The sequence below is a fragment of the Zerene cesonia genome, chromosome 20 (assembly GCF_012273895.1).
Source record: "Zerene cesonia ecotype Mississippi chromosome 20, Zerene_cesonia_1.1, whole genome shotgun sequence".
NCBI lineage: Eukaryota > Metazoa > Arthropoda > Insecta > Lepidoptera > Pieridae > Zerene > Zerene cesonia.
The window spans coordinates 5,797,662-5,820,946 of NC_052121.1; the positions used below are offsets into that span (position 1 = coordinate 5,797,662).

Consider the following 23,285-nt stretch of genomic DNA (forward strand, 5'->3'; position numbering starts at 1 on the left):
AATATGATATTGCAAATACGAGTATAAAAAATATAGTGTAAGATATCTTTGTCTTAAAAGCTACATAACCATACTTAAATCCATTGTATTAAAGCAACATCCGTTGCGTATGAATATAAAGTAGTGACTTTTCTAAATTTGACGTTTTGGATCGCAGGTTCCATAGACCATGACGGCTGTGCCTTATCCCCGGAGCGGTGAGAGGAGAGGGAGCACGCGGCTAAATGTGGCCCGGGGCGGCTACGGCGGCCACGGGCGGCTATAGCGGCTACGGCGGCCACGCGCGCAGCCCGCGGCTACGGGCCGGCGGCTGTAGCGGCTACGGCGGCTACGGGCCGGCGGCCCGGGCGAGTGGAGGCGTGCCGCGACACTTACCTGTGATTCTAATGTATTTATATTGACTTCTTCCCACCTTAGGAAGATTCGCATGCAATAACTTAACGCGACGCGACGGTAAAGTGTTGATCATTCTAAACTTACGTTGTACGATCGTTTTCGAGTTACGTTTCGTTGTTTGTGAACGTCCCGCGTGTGCGATGCCCACTTTTAATAAATCATTATTAATATTATTATTATATCGTAGATATGTCCAGTACAATTTATTATGATTATTGTAATTTTTTTTTATATTAAGTTCGCATATCTTAAGCGTACCTATACATTCTTTAAATTGACCTTCGTGAAAGGTTAGTGATACTGATTATTGTGGTCGAGAGATTCTTGAGTTTATGAAGCTCTGTGAGAATTACGAATTTTTTAGTTCAAATGTGAGATGATCCATCGTAGGGAGTTCTGTAGGAATGTGATGTTTGTTACGCTAGCTTATACCTACGTAGTCATTATGCTAGATTCGAGTGTTATATATATTTCTTGATTCACAGCTGTTTTTTTTTTGATCACAATTGTTTGTATAAATTCGGTCGATACGTATTGTTCTGACGAGCTTTTTGAATATATATGAGGCGGTTTAAAGAGCTCACGTGACGCTTAGGCCACTACTGCCATACACTTCCGTTAGAGTTTAAACACAATATGAAATAAAATAAAAATGTTTGCCAAATAAAGAACAACATTCAAGATGTCCAAATGTTCACGTATTTATTTTACCCGAGAGCTCAAATGTTGAGGTATTTACGTAAAAATTAATCGATAATATAAGAAATTTTGCAAGGTAGCGCTCACGGACTCATAGTTTTTAAATATCGTAAATTATATATGTACGATCAAAAAGTAGTTTCATGTATGGGCAATTCTATATTAAATACGTTTTTCGACATTGTTGTTATACGGTTTTGTTTGTTTTAAAATGAGTTGTTTTCGTGGTTGAGATTCGTAACCAGAATGTAAATTATAATAATACATTATAAAGAATTGCACAATGCTGAATAAAAAAGCAACAACAGCAAAAATATAGAATTGGTAAACGGGCTTTTCGATGACGTCAATTGAAAGTTCATACTTTGGTTTCTTATTTAAAAAAAAACGATATTTTCTGCATTTCGGCGTTGGTGCAAAGCTGCGCTGTAACCTGTTATATTAGTTTCTTAATGTAAATTAAATTGGATGTATAGTGAATCGTAGGTGAGATCAATTGGTTGCACGCATTGGAACGCTCGTTTGTCACAACAGAGTTTCGTTATCTTCGGCTTACAACACTAGAAACTTCGGCGGGAACAAATTGTTATTCATCAGTCGCTCTAGCTTAGGTATAGTTTAGGTAATTCAAACGTTGAACGAACTATTCGGTAATGGAATAAGTATAAAATAACAAAAAAAAAAGAAAATTAAAACTTTAAAAACGTAGCTGTTAAATCATTAATGCCTTCGAGATTACTTCTGTTTAATATAAATTCTCTTATTTATTATATTTTATAAACGGTAACGCTTTGTGAAGCTTATTTTGGCCAACAAGCAATAATGCTATCGACTTTGTTATATTGTGATTTGGTTTTGAGGATGAGTAATTATTGTTTAATTTTCATGTAAAACTATTCATTTATGAGGTTAACATGGAGTTCGTTCAAAAGCCGATTGTGTTATCGAGTAGCAATGCTTCCAAAATATATTAACGTGGTTAAACTTTGTGAGCACATATTTTTATAAAATATTCTAAAGACATTGTCATTTATAAGTAATTAATCAATCGTTCGTTTTGTATCAATCGAATATAAGAGAATCGTTCTTACTGTAGCGCGTAAGTACCGGATAACAATAGTTCGATGTAACGCAGTACGTTTTACAGCAGAAAGATTAACGGAAATGTTAATATAATGGTTACTCTTGACGCCATTCCATTTAGGGTAAAGTGGAAGCCAAAATGACGACTTATTTTTCTATACGATTTTGTTAGGTTCGCAATAATGAATAATAATAATATATAGGTAAATTGTAGGTGTTTATCGATATTATTATAAGACGTTCAGATTTCCAAAGATCTAAAGTTTAATGAAATTCATGTACTAGCGCACAGGTTGCTATCGGTGAAATGTGTCGTTGTCAATCGGGCCAGTGCGGCCACCGGTATGGATTCACATCACTTAGTAGTATGTAAGCACATACTTATTTACCATAAATGTGATAAGACTACTCTTAAAATATTATAAGTTTTTTTTTTAATATTATTTTAGCACACGAATTCTTAATTTGTGTACATTTCTAAATGATTATTTTATGAATGCAACATGGTGCTGTCAATTACCATTATTATATCGGTTTGTGTTTTTCTTTTTAAGTTGTTTACCTTGTAATAGACGTAACGTTCGCAAACTTTTGTACTGGGGCTGTCGATACATTTTAGATAGTGAGCGCAACAAAATTCTCAGTGTCAAGTAATGTAAATACTACGACGAAATTGATAGTTGGAATTAATAATGTATAAACTTTATAAATTTTATCGATAAACATTCTTTATTTGTATCTGTGTAATATAATTTTAAACGATGTAAATTATGGAATCTCTTTAATTTCCTCTTATATCGCGAGTAACTGATGTGCTGTTGAGGGAATGAGAAATGCTTACTTCAGTAATCGTTTTACTGTTGCTTTTATTTTTTAATCTTGTATAAATTATTAATGACATGTTGTAATAATTAGTATGTATAATGATAGCCATACAATTATTTGTTTTATATAACAATAAGTTTGTAAATACTACGATTATACATTAAATTTTATACTCGATTGTTTTTCAATCATAAACATTCCTTAGTATCCTATTTTGTTTTAATTTTCACTGAACATAAACACCACCTGACTCGTTCTATATACATTTTTTGGAACGTTAACAATAAACGCTAATTTAATGCGCCGTAAGAGCAATATACCTCAATATAAAAATTTATTACGCACATGAACAATGCAACCTATCTAAATGATAGACTCGCGTGATTAAGTGGCAAGTCGCAGTTTCTATAAAAGTAATGGAATATTAATGGAGGCTTTGACCCGAGTTCCTGAGGTTGTGGAGACTTTCGATGGCGTACAAGTTATGGCGCTAACTAAAGAGAAAGTTAACTGTAGTGCGTGCCCGTTAGCGCGGGCCGCGGCGCCTCCGGCCTCACTCCGCGCCGGCCCGCGCACGCAGCCGCATCTCCGAGCGTCGCTTAGGGTTCCCGCGCGCAATGTTTACATTTCACATTACGATGCCATAATTAAGTAAATTGATAGCCGCGCTCGTGAACTGTGATCAGTGTTCTAAGCCTCAAACTGAAGGCGCCAGTGCAGTGAACGGGACGATAATGACGTTCTCTGGAAGCATGAAGGAGAGTAAGCCGCGAACCGTGAAAGACAATTGGGAGTCAGAGGTGAGATCTTATTAATATCCATTGTTAGGATTCATTTATGCCGCGCATGTGATTAACATGTCGGTATGAATGGAAAGCTCATTCAATGGGGTGTATACTGTATACTCATTAACTTGCGCGACACTTTTTCTTAACTGAACAATCAGCACTTTCTCTTCTTTGTACTTTTTGATTATTCATCAATATAAGGCGAAAAACGGCTTTAACGTTTCCTTATACTTACCTGTTGCACGTGAACGCATCGTACATCGTACATATCGCGATCGAGCTTTTATTATTTAACACAATTTTGCGCGCTTTCCTTACATTTATGAATATTGTTTTCATTTCATTTAATCGAAGACACTTAAGTAGATGGTATAAGAAGTAGGTTCATAGAATAGTTTTATCTAATAAATGATGTTCTGTCTGTTTGTCTATTCATTGCTTTTCACCTGAAATGGCTTTAGTTTGATCGAAAGTTAGAGATGAAACATACATAGCGAAGTTTTATTTGTAGGTCCTACTTCTAGTTGTAAAAGTGTTTATTCGAGCTTGCAGTGTGACTGGAAAGCTACAGGAAAAGATGTTATAGCCTATTAATAAAATCTTAGTCCATTTTTATAGTAGGAAAATAAATAAAAATATAATTAATTACCTACACCAACATACCCATATATTGTAAACTTTTACTACTACCACAGATCTCTGCTTACTACTAATAGTTACTAAATACGTTCTCAATTGCTACTATTCTAACTTTGTATTATTAAGGGGTCATCACCGGAAGCACTCATCCGATCATGGAAATGATTTCACTAATTACCTACAGTATTATGAAGTGACAGGGCAATTCTTTATATAATTATATCGCTATATAGCATTATATTAAGGAAAAATTTTTTGAGCTTTTGTTGATTGAATTAAGATTCACCATTACAAAGCTGCGTTAGACGGCAATTCTTGAGTCACAAAGACAGATTTCTTTTGTTCTTTTTTCCGATCTAAATCTTATTGAGATACTAGTTTAAATTTTAATAAAAATAAATGTATCTAGTTCAAAGAAGCAAAAATATAGAATAAAAAAATACACACTTTAATGATAGAAACAACTAAATTGTCTCACTTGTTCTTATACAGACTATACACAAGAAAATTATTTGGCGATCCTATTCAGATGCGAAAGTTTGTGAGGATAGATGTATGTGTATGTGTATGTATGTTTGTTACTCTTTCACGCAAAGACTACTGAACCGATTGCAATATATTTGGTATGTACATAGCTGGACAACTGTAATAACACATAGATACTTTTTATCCCGATATTCTTACGGGATACAGACTTACGCTATGAAACCGCGGGGCGCAGCTAGTAAGATAAACAAATGAAATTATTGTGTTGTTGACGATCTTTGATGAGTGTACAAAATTTGAAATAAATTTGTCCGTTTAGATAGGCTTATAGGAGCATACAAATACAATACAAAATGTGTATTAATAAAAAAGAGGATATTAAATTATAAGACATCGCAACTTTTGTTTGACTCTAGTACATATATTCACATCACACGTATAACAATTAAATTTCTACATTAAAAGTCCAACAACCTTTTGTCAGAGACCGCGGATAGTGTTAATTTATCGTATGAAAAATAGCAAAATCAAAAAATATGAAAAAAATAGATAATAAGAATTTTCTTAAAATAGTTGTACCTAATAATCATTAATAGTTTTCTATACTGAATATATTTTGAATGAAAATAAAATTTCATATTTAATTGCTTCATAATTTCCTATCACACAGTTATATACCTAAATGTTTTTAAACAGATTTGATACACCAATAGATGTTGACTATTTGCGAATACTACTCAACTTTTACGATGAAAAGCCTATTTGGGCACATTAGAAATGGACATGATCATTGTAATTCTACAACCTATCTTATCACCAATCCTCTACCAAATAACAATAAATATCACACTTACAAATGTATCCATTTTATTTGCTTTATCATCGAACAAAATAATCTCATAAACTTCAAACGCGTTTTACCTAATTTGCACAGTTGTTATCCATGAATACAATAAGGCAGGCATAACAAATGACTAAATTGCTATTGAAATTACCATTATACTCATTCCCCTTTTAATAATTAATGTATTAATCGCACATTCTTTCTCAAGCAGGAAATTTAAAACTCAAAGCAACTTTAGTTGTTTGTCCTTGTACTAACTACCTCTCACTCAAGCAACCCTAGCTATCTTTGCCTACTTTATACGTTACCGATATCAATTTTATAAGACTAAGACACTTTTATAAAATATTATTCGATAAAATATAGCTATTGATGTATTTATACATATCTAAACAATGAAATAAAAGAATTGGCGACGTCTTTAACTAACAGAAGTCATTAATCGTGGTTAAACTGTTCGTTTTTAACAAATGTTGACCCATAAATTTAGTTCCGAATTTAGGTAGATTATCATCAAAGCTTATTTGGGATTGATAAAACATGCAATAAATTTCTCATGCGCTTCTAAGCTCTCATAAACATGACCTTACATGCCAAATATGGTATAAGCACACCTTCTACAATGAGGCTTTGTACTGCTATTAAAACGATAAATTGTTTTAAACGACTGAGCTCTTCATTTCAGCCCACATTGCAAGGAAGGCAACCTTCGGAGGCTATACTTGGCTTACAATAAATTGCTCTACCTACAATCGTACAAAACACTTGTTGTGATTGATTTTCCATTTTGTTTATTTTGGTAAGTCACATAGAGTCGGGTAAGTGTGTCAGTGGAGTCAGTGGCTGCTAACGGGCGAGCGGCCATGTGATCCGCGATCCGGGTCGCCGCGCTGCCCGCTGACCACAACCGTGTTAGTTCTTTTGCATTCAGATCGCATTAACAGATTCATAGAATTGCAATGAAAAGTTCAAAAGACTTTCAAATAAGTTGAAGATGATCGCAGGTAGCTGGGTGTTTTACTAAAATTGCCTGATAAACATTTTTAATGCAATCTGTTCTCAGCTCGTTTTGAACATTTTCAACAGACAAAAAGATCTTAGTGAGATTTTTAATGTACTTCAAGTTACGTATTAATATTACTCATTAAGACCTCTTAACTTATCATAATACAAACTGTTCTCCCTGGCTTCACCCGTGTTACATATATATGTTACTCAGTGTAGTGGCAGCTTTCTAATGGTGAAAGAATTTTGGAAATCGTCCAGTATTTTTTGTGTGAAAGCATAAAATAAAAATAAGTATATAAAAATACATAAAAATCTTTTCTCTTTGAAATATCAGTACAGATTATGTCTGATAAAGACGTCAGAAAGACGCTTCTATAATTTATAATAAGTCAATCATGGTAAATTTAACTCCATCATGTAAAGATGTCGATACTTATTGCTGTTTTAATTCATTAACGTAGGTATACATCCATATTAACCTACCTGTGTCTAGATAAAGCAACAAGCTAGCTGCAAGGTGAACAAATTTGTAAAGTTCATGGACATTTTTCTCATCATTCGAATAGATGTCACGATTTCGTTATTAGTTTAGTTTTAAATATTTACTCTCAATTTTATTTTGTATCGTATTGGTGAGATTAAGCAATAGATTAGAGATTAAGTGGAAAAGTAATTATTATGATGAAACATACATGTATTTTTAACCAGCTGTTGCCCGCAGCTTTGCCCGCGCGCTCTTAATAAATTTGCATGGAACAAACTTTTGCCCCCTATTTTATGCCCCTTGGGGCGATTATTATTATTAATCAGCCATGACTGTCCCACTGCTAGGCAAAGGCCTCTCTTCCCTCAGTCATTAAACATGTTATACGAGTGAAGAGGTTTGGACAATTAATAACCCATCGCGCTGGTCCAGTGCGTGTTGATGAGTGTGCAATGAGCCTGCTGACTCGGCTTGTGAACGTCACCGTTGGTAGGTACCCTAAAGGCACTCCTCCGCTGCCGCTCTAAGTAAACATCTTGCGCTGATGTCACTTTACCCACTAGACCTTCACGAGATACTACCTCGCAGCCCTAGTGAGCTTTTTACACTTGAAATATCCAAGTGCATAATAGTTTAATGTCATATCGAGGACTTGGGGGTAGATTTTTCAAATGCCTACGTTATAAAATCTATCTGCATGCCAAATATTAGCTCAATCCGTCCAGTGTCAGTCAGTCACCTTTGAGTTATAAATATTTAGATGTAAATAAAAGAAAGTGGTGTTACTTACACCATTTATAACTTAAGAACGGATTATCCAATTAACCGATTTGACACAAATTTTCGTGCAGAGGTAACTTAGAACCAGGAGACGGACTTAGTAAGTTTTTATCGCGGAAATCCCACGGGAACGGGAACATGCGAGGAAATCGATCCTGCGACTATGCGGGCAAAGCCGCGGGCGGGAAGTATAGATATAAAAATAAGGTTGATAAGATAGAAAAGATAAGATTATTGCTATGTAATATGGATGTATCATAAGTAGATCTCAAAACAATGGTTGGTAAGTTTTTTCTGTTTGTCTGTTTGTAAGTGCGTTAATCACGTAAAACCACAATGCAGTGCGTTTAATTATTCCATAGCCTCTAGAAATATAATCTCTTACAAAATAGTTTGTTAAGAACCGCGACTAAGATCTGATTACAATTCTCATTCATCAACTCGATGAAATACAATTCCTCCGCAACAGATCAGAAATCGCGGTCGATCTGAATTATGCTTAGATATGATATGAAAGTGTCGTAAGCATAAACACACATGTTGAAATATATATATTTATCTATATGGTGGAATGTAGTAATAACGCCTTGAAGGAATTCTTAATACTGTGGATAGAAAATTTTATCCAAAGAATTTCATTACCTTTGAAAACGAAAGAATGATTTCCGAAAATTCGCTTACCAAATCTCATACCCTGAACGTTTATCGCATTTTTCGTATGAGTCAGTTATAAGGATAAAATCTAAAAAGCTAACCATTGATGCAATGGAAAAACAGGGTGTATATACACACATACATATGCAAAGCATGTCATATTTTCTTAATATCAATTTCTAGGATAGCCCGCGTTAAGCTTTTTAATAATTTGTTGGGAAAATTATCTTAGGCTATACCACAGATAATAATATGTAGTTACAAGAGTATAGTTAGGTTGGTAACCTAAGTTTCGTTTCAAAATAAATCTAAAGTATTTAGTTATGAACTGTTTTTTCTATAAAGCAGATAACGCTCTATGTTTATTTGAAAAATTTGAAGAACGTGAAAGAATCTTGATATGACGCATCTTATTAGGTAAATTTACATACCGTGTAAGTAATATATGTACAGTATGTAATCTATGTTCGCTGGGGCTTTTTTTAGAAATAAAAAAGCGGTAAACAATTTTACTTTTCAATTGTTGATTTAATTCCATTAATTATTTAGAGTAATGAAACGGTACGTAACGACGGCAAATAGTATATGATAATTTAATTACGTCTTTAATTTATATCTTGTGCAGTGTTATTAAATTTTCAAGAAATTAGCCTTATACTCACATTTATACAGACACAATTATAGAAAAAGGAACATGAGTAAGAGTATTCCATAAGCAAATTCGGCTCGCTTTAATCAAATTTCACCAAAGTAATCAACTATCATGTAGGTTATGGGTATATATAATAAAACTTACCCATACTTGAGAGGAACGATATATCGTACGTTTATTAGATCTTCAGAAATTTTTTTTCTTGTACATGTTCTGTTGAGCATTAGGGGCGGTCTTTCCTCGTTCTCATCTACAACACTTGTATTGAAAACATAATTATTATACAGTAATGTAACTACAAGTCCGCGAGGTCAACGTGCGGAGTCTTAGTACCTACATACAACCGGACAGGTCGGTGTTGCTTCTATACATGTCCTTATTTATTGCCACCTATATACCTACCTAACTTAGATCTAACGACCATTATGAAAGCGGATGAATTATTTGATTGACTTCTGTGATCACAAAATTATAAGTTAATGGCATAGCTCCTTCCTCATTAGGTTTTAGGTAGGCAGGTAGGGTAAATAAATATACTTAGCTAAAAAAATTTAGTGATTGGTGTTTACTCACTAATTCAAACGCTAACAAAGGGACAAAATTTAATACGATTTCGCAAATCTTCAAATAATCTTTAGTAACTTATAATTATCTACTACTTGTGTATCTAATTATAAATAGTAATATGTTCAGAAATATCTAATATATAAAATTATCGTGTCACAGTTTTCGTTGCCATACTCCTCCGAAACGGCTTCACCGATTTTGATGAAATTTTTTATGCTTATCCGGTATCTATGAGAATCGGCCAACATCTATTTTTCATACTCCTAAATGATAAGAGTAAGGCAGAACAGCGTTTGCCGGGTGCAGCTAGTATTTATAGAAGTTTCAAGGAAGTCAATAGATATTTCTAGATAGATGTGATAAAAAGTCCGGTAGTAATTGTCACAACAATAGATTGAGTAAGAATAGTAGATAAAACGTATCGCTCCATGTCTGGAGATCTAGCTTTTAATTAGTAACTACACACAAGCTACTAGCTTGATAGAACGAATGTGTGTCTAGCACTTACGATGTTTCATTAAGAATGCAAATGATTATATAATATATTTACACATATTTCAATGATTTTAACTCAAATAAAAATTGTGTATTGTTTATTCTTTATTATCATAAAGTAATTTCAATGATAAGTTTTACATATTAAAATTGTAATTAGGTATTTTCATGAACAATATATCACATAGCTTCTAAATGTTGTTTGAATAATTTTGAATTAATTATACCAGAATTCTAGAAAACCTCGAGTACTTCTGCTGAATTTCATATGAATGAGGTCGCTTTTTATATACGGTTCGTTGAAAAAGTCAAAAACCTTTTGAAAACGAACAGCTGTAGCGAATTCACTCTGGTTGAAAGTGAGGGCGTTCGCATTACTGCCGACGGAGTTCTCAATATAAAACCAGAGAAAAACACGACCGATAGTATTTTGATGTCAATACTAAAAGAAAAAACGTGATCCGAAGTGGGTCACTGCAGGTGCAATTTGCACACGTCGACTTTTATAGCGTAGAAATACGTAGGTAGATGTAATTAAAGTACGATTAACATTTATAGCATATCTGTAAAGATTTGAAATAAGTACCTACTGTTACGTCTACCTGTTTCGTCATATACAAGAAGGTGAACCTAATCAGTTCTAGTCTGTGATTTATTTTGGCATTGCCAGTTATTGAAATTAAGGACCTAAATTAACTTTTCCACCAAGGGAGCCTAAGCTGTTAGGAACATAAGCATTATAAGCATTCACTATCACTACAAGAATAATGCAAATTAATCTTTATATGAAACAAAATTTCTTCTAAAATAAAATAACCACTTTTCGTACGTTTCTAGCATAGAGAAGGTTATTGGATAAAAATAATCAGCGGTTAATAGCTACGTTTCATAGGAACTAGAGTACTACAATGACCCAGGTTTGACTTATTTGATGGAATGTTGGCCTATGGCGAGCGTTGACGCAACTCCACCAATTTCGTGTGCTTGGCATTTATAATAGTAACTACCAATCCCCTAAAGGTTTCAGTATAGAATACTAGAGGATAGTTTATCTTAATATCGATATTTCAAAATATGGCGTGACTAAAATTGTATTGTACTAAAGTACGGATTATTCTGGATTCTAGAATAAAACTTATCCATGTTTATACAGTCAAATCGACCCAATAAAAATATTTAGATAGCGATAATTACAAATTTATACATATACATTGAAACTCGGTAGGGAGCTAAGCTTTCATCGTTAAGGTATATTAAAGCTGTTGACTTACCAATCTTTTGCTGAAGAACCATTCATGCCTTGCCTGTCTACTTAATACTATATTTCATGTAAATGTTAAATACGCATCTGTATTGTTTGAAGGAATATCAAATAAATATTTTACATCATTCCTTTACACTTTGTTTCACTGAACTACGTAAAGAGAAAACTTTATAAAATGTATGTGCAAACTAATAAAGTATACATATTATTATATATGTTATTTCGTTTAATACATCGTTTTTATTAAGCTATTACATTTTATTACACTATATAAATCGGAATGCTCTGGTCCACATAATTTTTACTTACTTGTAACAGTTTCAGAAGATTACGTATTAATTGTTAAGTAACACTGACAGAGATGAAGCGTGTCGCTCTTTTGTACAGAAAACTCTTATTTATTTATTTGCGGTTAATTAGCCTTCAGGAAGTTGACCACTTACAAAATGAGATTGCTGGTATACACCAATCTTTTGTATATTTAACTTTGATATAGTAGTAAATCTGTAATATAATAGTGCACTTACAGTTTTTCTTTTCGTAATATTTTTTTCGTAATAAACGTGGATAAGTAAGGAGTAAAGGAAAAGTTTGATGTAAATTTAGTATATTTCTTAATAGACAAGTTGTATATTGGTACTTATTTACGTTAATACCTAAGAACCAACAAGCCATATACTATACATATGTATGTATATATTATATGTATGCCTTATATGCAAACATATATTGAGTTTGAACTCTATCAAATTTGAAAACACTCGTGTTCAGCGAAAATGGGTCCATGGCTAAACTTGGGGACTTTCTTCTGGCTGAGTGCCAAGAATTTAGCTTTTTCGCATAATATAGCGACGATAAGGTTCAGGTTGAAAAAAATTTCCGTATTGTGGAGTTGTGAAGTTATATCGTTTCCTCATTAGAACTTACTAATGTTATATACCTAGCCTATGTCGTTTTTTTCCATTTTTTATTACCATGTAAAACTATTGACATTAAATATGAATCATCTTGTAATACATTGAAGAATACGCGTTAAATTTAAACAGCGAAACACGTTCTAAACGAGCACACAACATCCGTTTGAAATATGTATCTGAGTTTATTAGCTTTAGATAGTCCTTAAAAGTTGTGAAAGTTTCCGTAGTGAATAAATTAGTCATTTTAACGTTATTTATCGACTACTTGCTATATATCTTTGTGTATTTTCTTATAAACGATATTCTAAGTTACATTTACAGCAATATTAAATTTAAATTTAAAAAGTGGAATGCGCTAAAACTAGCAAATAGATTGTCATAAAACACGACCAGACTCTTCAATATTTGTTATTTTTTGATTTCGATGAAATTTAATTTTTATTAAATACGAATGAGGAGTTGTTGTAGTACTTACTTGATTAACCTATCGAAGGTACATAGCTTGCAGTAATTACCGGTCTTCCATTAGAAAATGCGATCCTTTCGCAGTTAAACCTGCCATAATAACGATAGTATGAAACTTAACAGCCTGGTAGTTAAAGTGTTTTAGATTAAATGAAACAAGGGATGCATATTTTTTTGTATAAGAGGGCTATGATGTAATTTTGTTTCAATTAAAATTTATCTTCTCTGCATTTTTTATTAAACTGTTTGTAAATTGACTCATATCTTTATCATGTGAGATTTAGTTCTTATTTCGTTAATTTCACTTAAAATATATCTTGATAAATTAATATAATCATCGCTATTTAATGTTTATGTACCTTCTTTTTTGTAGCTGGGATATGGGTGGTCGAGAAATGGGCAGCGGCGATGTCGATCGCACCGGCCCCCGGAGTCTACCATGTCAGTGAGCAGCGACATCCGGTTCACCCGCCGCAAGCTGAGCCGGCCGTGCCGGGGGTGCTGTGCTGCACTCGCTGCGTTACTTGTGCTGATCCTGCTGGCTGCAGTCGCCGTCTACCTCGGCCGTTGGTACCATTATTATTGTGCTTTCATGCATAAAACATTTTAGGAATAAACAAATAATTAAAATTTAAATAGGTTTGGAATGAAGGAAGTTCAATTGACGATATACAGTGTCACTCGCTTCGATGTATTTATTATTGATCGATTCCGTGCTTTATGCTTAGGTACTTTATCTCCCTCCATAGATCTTGTAAAAAATTGTTATGACAGAGATTCAAGGCTATAATATGAGCTCATACGAGTATATAAACTGATTGGCAATAAAAAAAAAAAACTTCTGCAATACTGTATAAAATAAAGATATTTATAGAGAGGTCTACTTGACTGACTTGACTACGCTATAAAAATATTTACAATAAAAGAGACAATTATAATAAATAAAAGAATATGAGAGAATTTCAATTATCACATAATACTGCAAAAGCTCTTTGTGAAAAAACCTCTAATGTTCTGTATTTAATTCGAGCTTATTTTGATCGTTTAATGGTAATTAAATGCCATTGTAATTAAATTTATACAATATCAGCATATTCTCAGAGTCTACTCGCGACATTTAAGTTACGCCCGTCACCAAAGGAAAAGGCCAAGCCATCGGCCTTGCATTCGCTGTAACAAGTGCACGATACTTGCGATGTTTTGATCTCAGATGAATCTGGGATAACATCTGAATCATTTACTTTCTACACATTTCCATCTATGTTACATGACACGACGATATCTACCCACCCACATGCCCAGTTATACATAAACCAACGAGCAGACATATTGGGAATGAGAATGGCAAAAAATATTAAATTTACTTACTTTAAATCATAAAAAAAAAACATTTAAAGAAACACATCAAATTAAGATTTTTTACGCATATTTAGATTATAGGTAAGTACTTAGTTTGAGATTATACAATGTCAAAATAAATTTCTTACAGATATGTTCCTTTTCGGAGATCCATTGAATCGGCAGACATTTAGAGGTTCATTCATAGTGTCATCGTGGGGTCCGCGCGAGGACCTCAGCATGGATGTCAAGGACAACAGTACGAGAGAGTCACAGATGCAACAAATGTTGCATGATGTTTACAGTAGTTCGGAACTACGCTCATGCTTCATGGATGCTGATATTCTCGCTTTGGATAAGTAAGTATCACTACATAGTATAAAACAAAGTCACTTTCTCTGTCCCTATATCTCTACGTATGCTTAAATCTTTAATACTACGCAACGGATTTTGATGGGTTTTTTTAAATAGATAAAGTGATTCAAGAGGAAGGTTTATACGTATAATAACATCTATTAAATTTCTAATCTATTAAACTACTTCTTTTTTATAACATGTTGGTGCACGTAAATCAGCAATCATGGAAAGTTCAAGTAAAACATTGGGGTTCAAAAATGCAAACCTTTCTAAATTCAAAAAATGGTATTTATTTATCAAGTCAACGGATTAAATCTGCAACACGAAGTGAATCGAAACAAATTACGTTTCGTTACGAAACTGTTTTTATTGAAGTAGGACAGAACGTATTCACAATTGAACCAACATAAATATTTCATCATTATCACTATAGTAATGGTATATATTTATAAATCACGCAAAATGCACATATGTCGTTGTTTACTTTAAGAATTGATTCAACGGATTAATAAAAGAAAAGCGTATCCTTTCATCTTTATTGACTCAAAGCAATGGTTTATAACGATAAAACCGACTCAATTAAATCTTAGGCCACGACTCTTGCTCCTAATTTTGTAATTCTATTTGCTTGTTGTATATCCAATGTCCAATTGAGTTTTTCCAATAATCGGATAAATAATTAAACTAGAACTATAAATATACAGTGATTCTAAAAGATAATGAGAAACCGTTTAAAATTAAAGTCTATCTAAGTCTAAAGAACCGGAAAAGTTAAATGTAACTTAATTTACTTCGCACTTGTGCCATATGTGTGAGTTACTACACAAATCATAATAACATACGCGTTTCTTGCAAAATCGCTTCACTTATGAGTTATCAGAAAAGCATTACGAATGCAAATTACTGAGTGTTGGGGTCAGCTCGGTTATGTGCGTGATATAATTAAAACTTGACCTAAAGTTTTGTTCATGGTCATGGTAAACTACTTTCGATATGAAATAATACATTATACAATTTTAATGCATAAACGGAATTGTTAGTGAGTTTTCTTTAATACAATATGGTAACCTGAATATACGTAGGTACCTACTAGTTACTAGGTGTACTTAATCACGTAATATAGAACTTTCACAAGAAAATTTAGTGTAAAATTTTCTCTGAGTGCGCATTACGAACGTACTACTCAGGTATACCTTATTAAGATTTATTTATGTAGGTACCTGAATATTACTTGCATCAGACGTAAAATTTATCATAGTCAATCAAATCTCATGAGTAGACTGTACTTGAGACGTTATCCGACGGTCCGCCCCGGCTTCACCCGTGGTACGTTTATCTCTTTATAGAATCTTCAAATACCTTTAAAAAGTTAACCGAATTAGTCAAACTGTTTTCGAGTTTACGCTTAGCATTTGGCGATTCATTTTTATTTATAAGAATTATATATAAGAATTCAAGTACTTCACGTCTTTGTTAACGATCTATTTATAAACCAACCAATAGCCTTAGATAAGTATTGTCCAATATTAATTGTAACGCAATAGACCGAGAAGTAAATACGCGTCACGATTTTAGTTAAATTTTGTCGTCTACGTACTTGCATAACAAACCAACCTATAATCAAGACATAATAGATTTCACATAATCACATGTGTCTTATCCAGGCACAAAATTACATTGCAAATCATATAACTTGAGGAAATAATATGACATAAATAGGTACCTAATTAGGTAATATTGCATCTATGAAAAAATTACTTTTTTGCATTGATTGGCTTACGTATGTCAAATCTACAATTATTTAATTATGTAATAACATAAATGTTTTTAAATAGTACAAATTGGCAATATTAATACCTATTCAGTCAATATTCTTGAGGCAATATTAAGCCCTACTGCCTGTTGTTCTAAACTTTTATCTTCAAGAAAGTTTCAGTTTCATTACGTGATAACGATAAAAATGACCTTAGCCAAATTAAAATCTTACAAGTATTGCACGTACTGACATGGTAATTTAAATTGGAGAAAGTTCGCTTTCACGGTCTCACAAGCTGAGATGGAGCGTGTTACAGGGCCATTAAGTATAAAAGTTCCGAATACATGAATGCTAGATATTGATCTTTCTTACTGCTTATCTGTCTTATACATGTCGATTCTAATTTATATACTTACATGATCTCATCACGTCTCATAATTAAGATTATGTATGTGCATACGAATTAAATATAAGTCAGCGTAATTAGATGATTTATTCGTTGAGAATTTGGTTGCATGATAAATTCATTTGAGAAAAAAAAATAAGTTCTTGCAAACAATGTAATATTTTTCAATATAAGTTGATAGTTTATATTAATTTAATGTAAGTAAGTACAAGACATTCGAATATTAAAAGGGAGACTGTTCAAATTTTTGGGTAGATAGCTATCTATATAAATAAAATAGTTTTTTGGCATAGGTGTGTAGGTAAATCTTACATCATCATCATCATCATCATCAGCCCATATATGTTCCCACTGCTGGGACACAGGCCTCCTATGAGGGTTCAGGCCATAATCCACCACGCTGGCCAAGTGCGGGTTGGCAGATGTCACATGTCGTCGAACTTTTGATTCTTGGACATGCCAGTTTCCTCATGATGTTTTCCTTCACCGTTTTAAGCAGTGGTGATGTTATCCACATGTGCAGATAAATTGAAAAATCAATTTATTTCCTGCACGCTCGCCCGGTCTCGAACCTCGACTTATCGATTTTGAAGTCCGAGGTTCTCACCACTGAGCCACCACTGTACTAAATCTTACATGCCAGGAAAGTATCTTGAATTCCGCTACCATGAGTTACATGAAAATAGTGTACCCATAACTAATCAGTCAATTCAAAATTGTTTTATGAAATTGCTAAACTATAGGTAAGGAAATTTCACAAAATAATTTCAACGGAGGAAAATATTTTTTTTAGTATCTACTTAACTTATACAAAAAGAAAAACGTGGGAAATGGCTCAGTCTACTTAAAAAATGAGATCAATTTTAGTATTCTTTGCAGACAATTCCGCAATCGGTGTATTGTAAAGCAGGCCACCGAAAGAAAGGGCTTATAACCTTGAATGCGGTTTAACAACACGGACTGCATAGAAAGTTCAGAGCTTAGAAATCTGAACACGCATTAACTTTCTCAAGTCAATATCACAAAGTACAATGTGTCATATTATCGGTACGAGAAAAGAATATTTATCAGTTGCTAGCTCTCAAGCATTCATCATATTCGATAAGTGAAAACAGAAACTCTAAAATTCTATATAAGCTCAAATTTTTGTCGTAATAATATTTGAGTAAATATTATTCTCCTCATCCAGTCGTAGGAAACAATTGTATATAATAAAAATTTATATTGCTCAATTATCATTTTAATATTTTTACAGCGCTGATGAAGGTACCAGAATTCACTTTGAGGTGTCCTTTGAACCCATATTCACTGCTGTCAGTACGTCTGAAGTAATAGAAGTGATGTCTCAAGCATTACTTACGCCATACTTCACGTCTCTCGGAGCTATACCAGAGACGCTTCATATTGAGGTAAAATTTTAAATGATTGTGAATTTAACAAATAAGATAATTTACATACAAATAAAAGTAAAACTACTTTAGTGTACACAGTAAATACAGTAAAAGTGAAGTGTTTTATTTATAAAACCTCAAGTGTTGGTCTCATTAACATGATATGAAAACCTCAAAAACAAGTTTGAAACGTTTTCTAATTGGTCAGATTATCTTGGGAATAACTGTTCACAGTATAATTTATTTATACTTTTTCTTCTAAGAAGGAGTAGAAAGTATATATCTTTATATTTTTTTATTGCAATTTTTATGTATTATTTTATTTATGTAAATAATAAGTACCTACGTAAGAAAATTTTTGGCTAATGAATTAAGAATATTGAATAAATTGTGACTTATACTGCTGAAGATCTTTGGGTTCACTGTTACTGCTGGTAATGCAAATAATTAATAAGACTGATGAAGTAGAATAGATGAAATCAATTAAATTACTAATATATGATATATACTAACTTTTAAATGAAATTATTCGCTTTGATTTAAACGACGTATTAATAAATGTGAGCTCGTTTCTAGGAAAGTTCGGTAATATCGTCCGAAGCGCTGAAAGAAAGTGAAACTACAACAACCGAGTTGCCTACAACGGAGCCCGTCGTATTTGATATTGTGGAGGAAGTTAGAGAGTGTTCCCCGCTGGCGTTATCCTTGTGCAAGCATCTGCCCTACAATATCACAACTTATCCAAATCTAGTCGGTCATGTCTCCAAAGACAACTTGTTGCGTGACCTTGTGGCTTTCAGAGAATTATTGGATGCGGAATGTTCACACCTTGCTCAAGTAAGACGATTTTTAATCACATTTCTCCACTTTTTACTTTTTTTACTAAGGAGAATGGGTATTCCCTAATATCAATATAATATAAGGATCAATTTTCATAAGAATTCGCATTCAAACTACATAATGTACGGAACTCCAAAAAGTAGCATAGATAAAAGAGAAAAATATAAATAGAAATAGAATAAATAATATCATATTGCCATAAATCAATATCTGCTTACATTGCGTTTTTTGTTATAAAACAATTTGCCAGTCATTGCGTTTAATAAATGTGATTATCGATACGAATTAAAAAAATAATAAGTAGAAGCATTCCTATTTATAACAGGATTTCGTATGCCAAATGCTGCAACCCCGATGTGAAGAAGGACGTATGATATACCCGTGCCGCGCATATTGCCGCGCTTTCCACGCTGGTTGCGGTGACCGCATGCCCGAACGACTGCGTCCACACTTTGACTGCGCACGCTTTCCCGATTATTTTGGCCCTGGTTCGTGTGCTCCAGAACCAGGTTAGTATTCTATGGGTTTCTATGTTGACCTCCATACATTTTACCTTCACTATAAAATTGGTGAACGTCACAAACCCTAATATTTTTACACAAGATTCCTCATAATTATTGTAAAAATATTGAAATATAAAATAATCCTACTAATATTATAAATGCGAAAGTTTGTAAGGATGTGTGTGTGTTTGTTGCTCTTTCACGCAAAAACTGCTGAACCGATTGCAATGAAATTTGGTGTGTAGGCAGCTGGACAACTGGCTATTCCTACGGGATACGGACTTACGCGGGTGAAACCGCGGGGCGCAGCTAGTAAGAAATAAATAATAAAGAAGAAAATGTTAACTCTACCGAGGTATACATAATACGGATGGATTAAACACAAAAAATAAAAACAGTTCATTAAAAATATCATCAGATTGTCACGGTAGTTTGCAACGGTTGGCGTTATCGCGTCGGGCGTGTGACGGCGTCCCGGACTGCGCGGACGCGTCGGACGAGCGCAGCTGCTCGCACTGCGCGGCGGCGGGCGCGGGCAGCCTGCGCTGCGCGTTGCAGGCGCGCTGCCTGCCGCCGCATCTGCGCTGCGACGGGACACCTGACTGTGCTGATGGGAGCGACGAAGCGGGCTGCCGTAAGATATTTTATAGCTTATTGAGCTTATTTTTGCTCTTTTGTTATTTATTCCAAATGGCACAAAATAAATTTAAACATGTGATTTGTTTAGTAATTAAACAAACTCTTTGATAAATAAAATACAGATAAATAAATGATTGATGAATGATTGATGGTTTAGGCGATGAGAAATTAATATAAATGTTATTTGTTTTATCTCTTTTTATTTTATTTTATTTTATTGTAATTTAAGTATACTTTCTTACTTTTAGTTTTTTTTTTTCACTCTTTCTAGTGTTTTATTATTAGTTTACCAATAAAGTTAAGGTTTAAATTCATATCTTTTACTAATACATATTTGTATTTGAATTTATATTTATTTTATTTATATGTACGTATGTATGTTATATAATACGTTTATATGAGTATATTCCGGTATTTATGTACTTTAAAACTACCTCCTTCTTTATATATTACTTACTCACAGTTGGTTGCCTGGAAGATATCACTCTTTAGTGATAAGGCCGCCCGCTATGCTGGTTTAGTTTTAAGTCATTTATTTTAAGCATGTGTTATGTATGCCAGCACAATAAAGTGTAAAGAAATAAATAAATTACATTGTTTCGTTTCAATTTACATAATATAATACTAAGTTTTGGATATGCTTTCAGTATGGGTGTCTCGTTCGCTCTCTTCGTGGAAAAGGGAGAATAGCGAAACAACGTTGGGTTCGATACGAAGTCGAGGTGGTTACGCAGTGTGGGCGGAAAGAGGACATTTTGGCAAAATTTGTGCAGCGCCTTATGAAAATGACAAACGCGCTTTAATGAGTGTTGCTACTTCCTTGTGTACTTCTCTAACATTCAAGTAAATACCTAATAGTAATGAAATTTTAATTGTAACCAATAAAATGGAATTATAAATGTACTAAGATCATATTCGTGTTATCAGAACTGCTGTTATAGCGGAGGCCGTACCAGATGGTGAAGAAGATTTTGAAGAAGAGGATATACTAGGTAGAAAGGCAGCAAGGCCTTCACCCGAGTACGTGGAAATAGTTGATCCTACTGCTGCGGAAATATCATTTGTAAGAACAGAATGTCCTGAGAAGAGAGTAATCAAAGTTATTTGCGATCAATTAGGTAAGATATCTATAACAACAATGTCCTTGTTTTTTTATTTTAACCTGAGAACCTAGCAGGTTACATCTATCTCTGCGAATTGTTTTTCAGATTCGATTTACTTTTATAAAAAAGAGAAATAGACATTTATTTATTAACATACATCTATCCTCAAAAAGTTAATCGTATTATTAGAATTCATAAGATAGGATACAAATACCCATAATATATAACTGAAATAAATTTGGTGTTGTCAGAATGCGGTATGCCGTCAGCGCGTGGAGCAAAAGCGGAGAGTGGTGTGGAAGAATTGACTCGGTCGGCACAGCCCGGCGACTGGCCGTGGCACGCCGCGCTGCTGCGCTCGCACGTGCACGCGTGCGACGCTGTGCTTGTCCATGCCTCGTGGCTCGTCACCACTGCTTCGTGCTTCCAGGTATCAATTACATTTCCACCTTTTTCAAGCATGCGTAATACACAGGTCTCAGCAAACACCATATTTTATATTAGGGTGTAGTCATAAGATAAGATGTGATAACATATATATCAATGCTAACTAGTTAAAACCTGTGGACTCACTCGGGAGATACCCAGCTTAAATGTAGCCTGTGTGTTAGCCAACAGTGATCTTACAAACTCTCGTGTCTATAGTAGTAAAAGAGCGTTTGCCACGTCTTCGCGCGTGTTCATAGGCAAATAAAAAGCTTCATAAAACTCTGTAGAGACATTTAGGTGGAATTCAGTATCATCCATACACACGTATAGAACAAATATTCCTATAACCTACCTACATAAAATATATATTAAAAAAAAGTCGTGACTCCAATAAATCTCCAAAACTAAAACTCTAATAAATAATCTATCTAAAATAATTTTATAATTGCAGGGTCAACCAAAAGCTGAATGGACAGCTAGATTAGGCACCGTTCGTATTCAGAGTACGACGCCATGGCAACAAGAACGGCGAATTGTAGGCATGATTCGATCTCCAGTAGAAGGCAGTATGCTTGCATTAGTACGGTTAGAGGAACCTGTCGAAATGACAGATTTTGTGCGCCCTGCCTGCCTGCCTGAAAACGGTTTCAAAGCTAACAATAATAGCATCTGCAATACCCTTGGTTGGACGAGAAATAGAGATCAATTACAAAGAGTCCATGTTGTTACGACTTCTATGAATACATGTGAAAATGTCAGTATAGCTACTGGCAATGGAATATGTGCAGAGCCCCTCTACGATCAAGATGACTGTGATGTATGAATTTTGCTACTTTTTCGTGAATATTATTATACTTTTTCTTGAATATAATTTTAAACTACATAAAATATGGTACTATTCGTTTCAGGAGGAAGAATATGCTGGCAGTTCAATGATGTGTTTTGATGATATTTCTAAACGTTGGTCATTAATAGGAGTGAGCGCATGGCGAATTGCCTGCTCGAAGATTGGTCTAGGAAGACCTCGCATCTATGACTCTGTGACGTCACATGTAGACTGGATTCGAAAAACGATTTCCAATTCTTCCAGGTGACCCATATTCCAAAGCGCTATTGTGTTTAAGACTGGTTGAATTAAAATGTCCAATGTTAGGATAGATATATCTATGACTAAACAAAATTAGTATTGATCTATATAAGTCCAATTTTGTTGGAAAATATAAATGAAACTTCTAACATAAATCTTACATAATACTCTTCTCTCTTAGTATTTAAAAAAAATAAGTACCTAGATAGGATTTTTTAGAATTAATGTGTATAGTTCTCTTTTAAGATAAGTTGTAATGTAAATTGGTAGATATTGTATGTATAGTACATAAAATCATCATGTAAATAATTTTTTTATTTAATTATGCCAAAACAAAAATAAATTGGTCTGTTGTGTTATATTTTGTTTCATTTTTAATAACCTGTTCTC

General features: G+C 33.7%; 2 protein-coding genes across 8 annotated transcripts in view; both read left to right on the plus strand.

Annotated features, from left to right (window-relative positions):
• The window catches only part of LOC119835303 (phosphatase and actin regulator 4), a 39,717-nt gene extending 36,505 nt beyond the window's left edge, over nt 1–3,212 (plus strand). For all 7 annotated transcript variants that reach the window (XM_038360045.1, XM_038360047.1, XM_038360049.1 and 4 more), the window contains one exon: nt 158–3,212. In XM_038360045.1, coding sequence (XP_038215973.1) covers nt 158–173 — 16 coding nt within the window. In that variant the 3' untranslated portion in view covers nt 174–3,212. The remainder of the gene's footprint in view (nt 1–157) is intronic.
• A 333-nt stretch (nt 3,213–3,545) lies between these two features.
• Nucleotides 3,546–23,254, plus strand: LOC119834880 (atrial natriuretic peptide-converting enzyme). Its single transcript, XM_038359398.1, has 12 exons — nt 3,546–3,803; nt 13,420–13,612; nt 14,536–14,743; nt 18,159–18,312; nt 18,871–19,131; nt 19,460–19,643; nt 20,056–20,271; nt 20,924–21,119; nt 21,204–21,394; nt 21,631–21,809; nt 22,260–22,625; nt 22,717–23,254. Exons 1-12 carry the CDS (start codon nt 3,738–3,740, stop codon nt 22,900–22,902), a joined length of 2,400 nt encoding a protein of 799 aa, XP_038215326.1. The 5' UTR covers nt 3,546–3,737; the 3' UTR covers nt 22,903–23,254.
• Nucleotides 23,255–23,285: the final 31 nt, after the last annotated feature.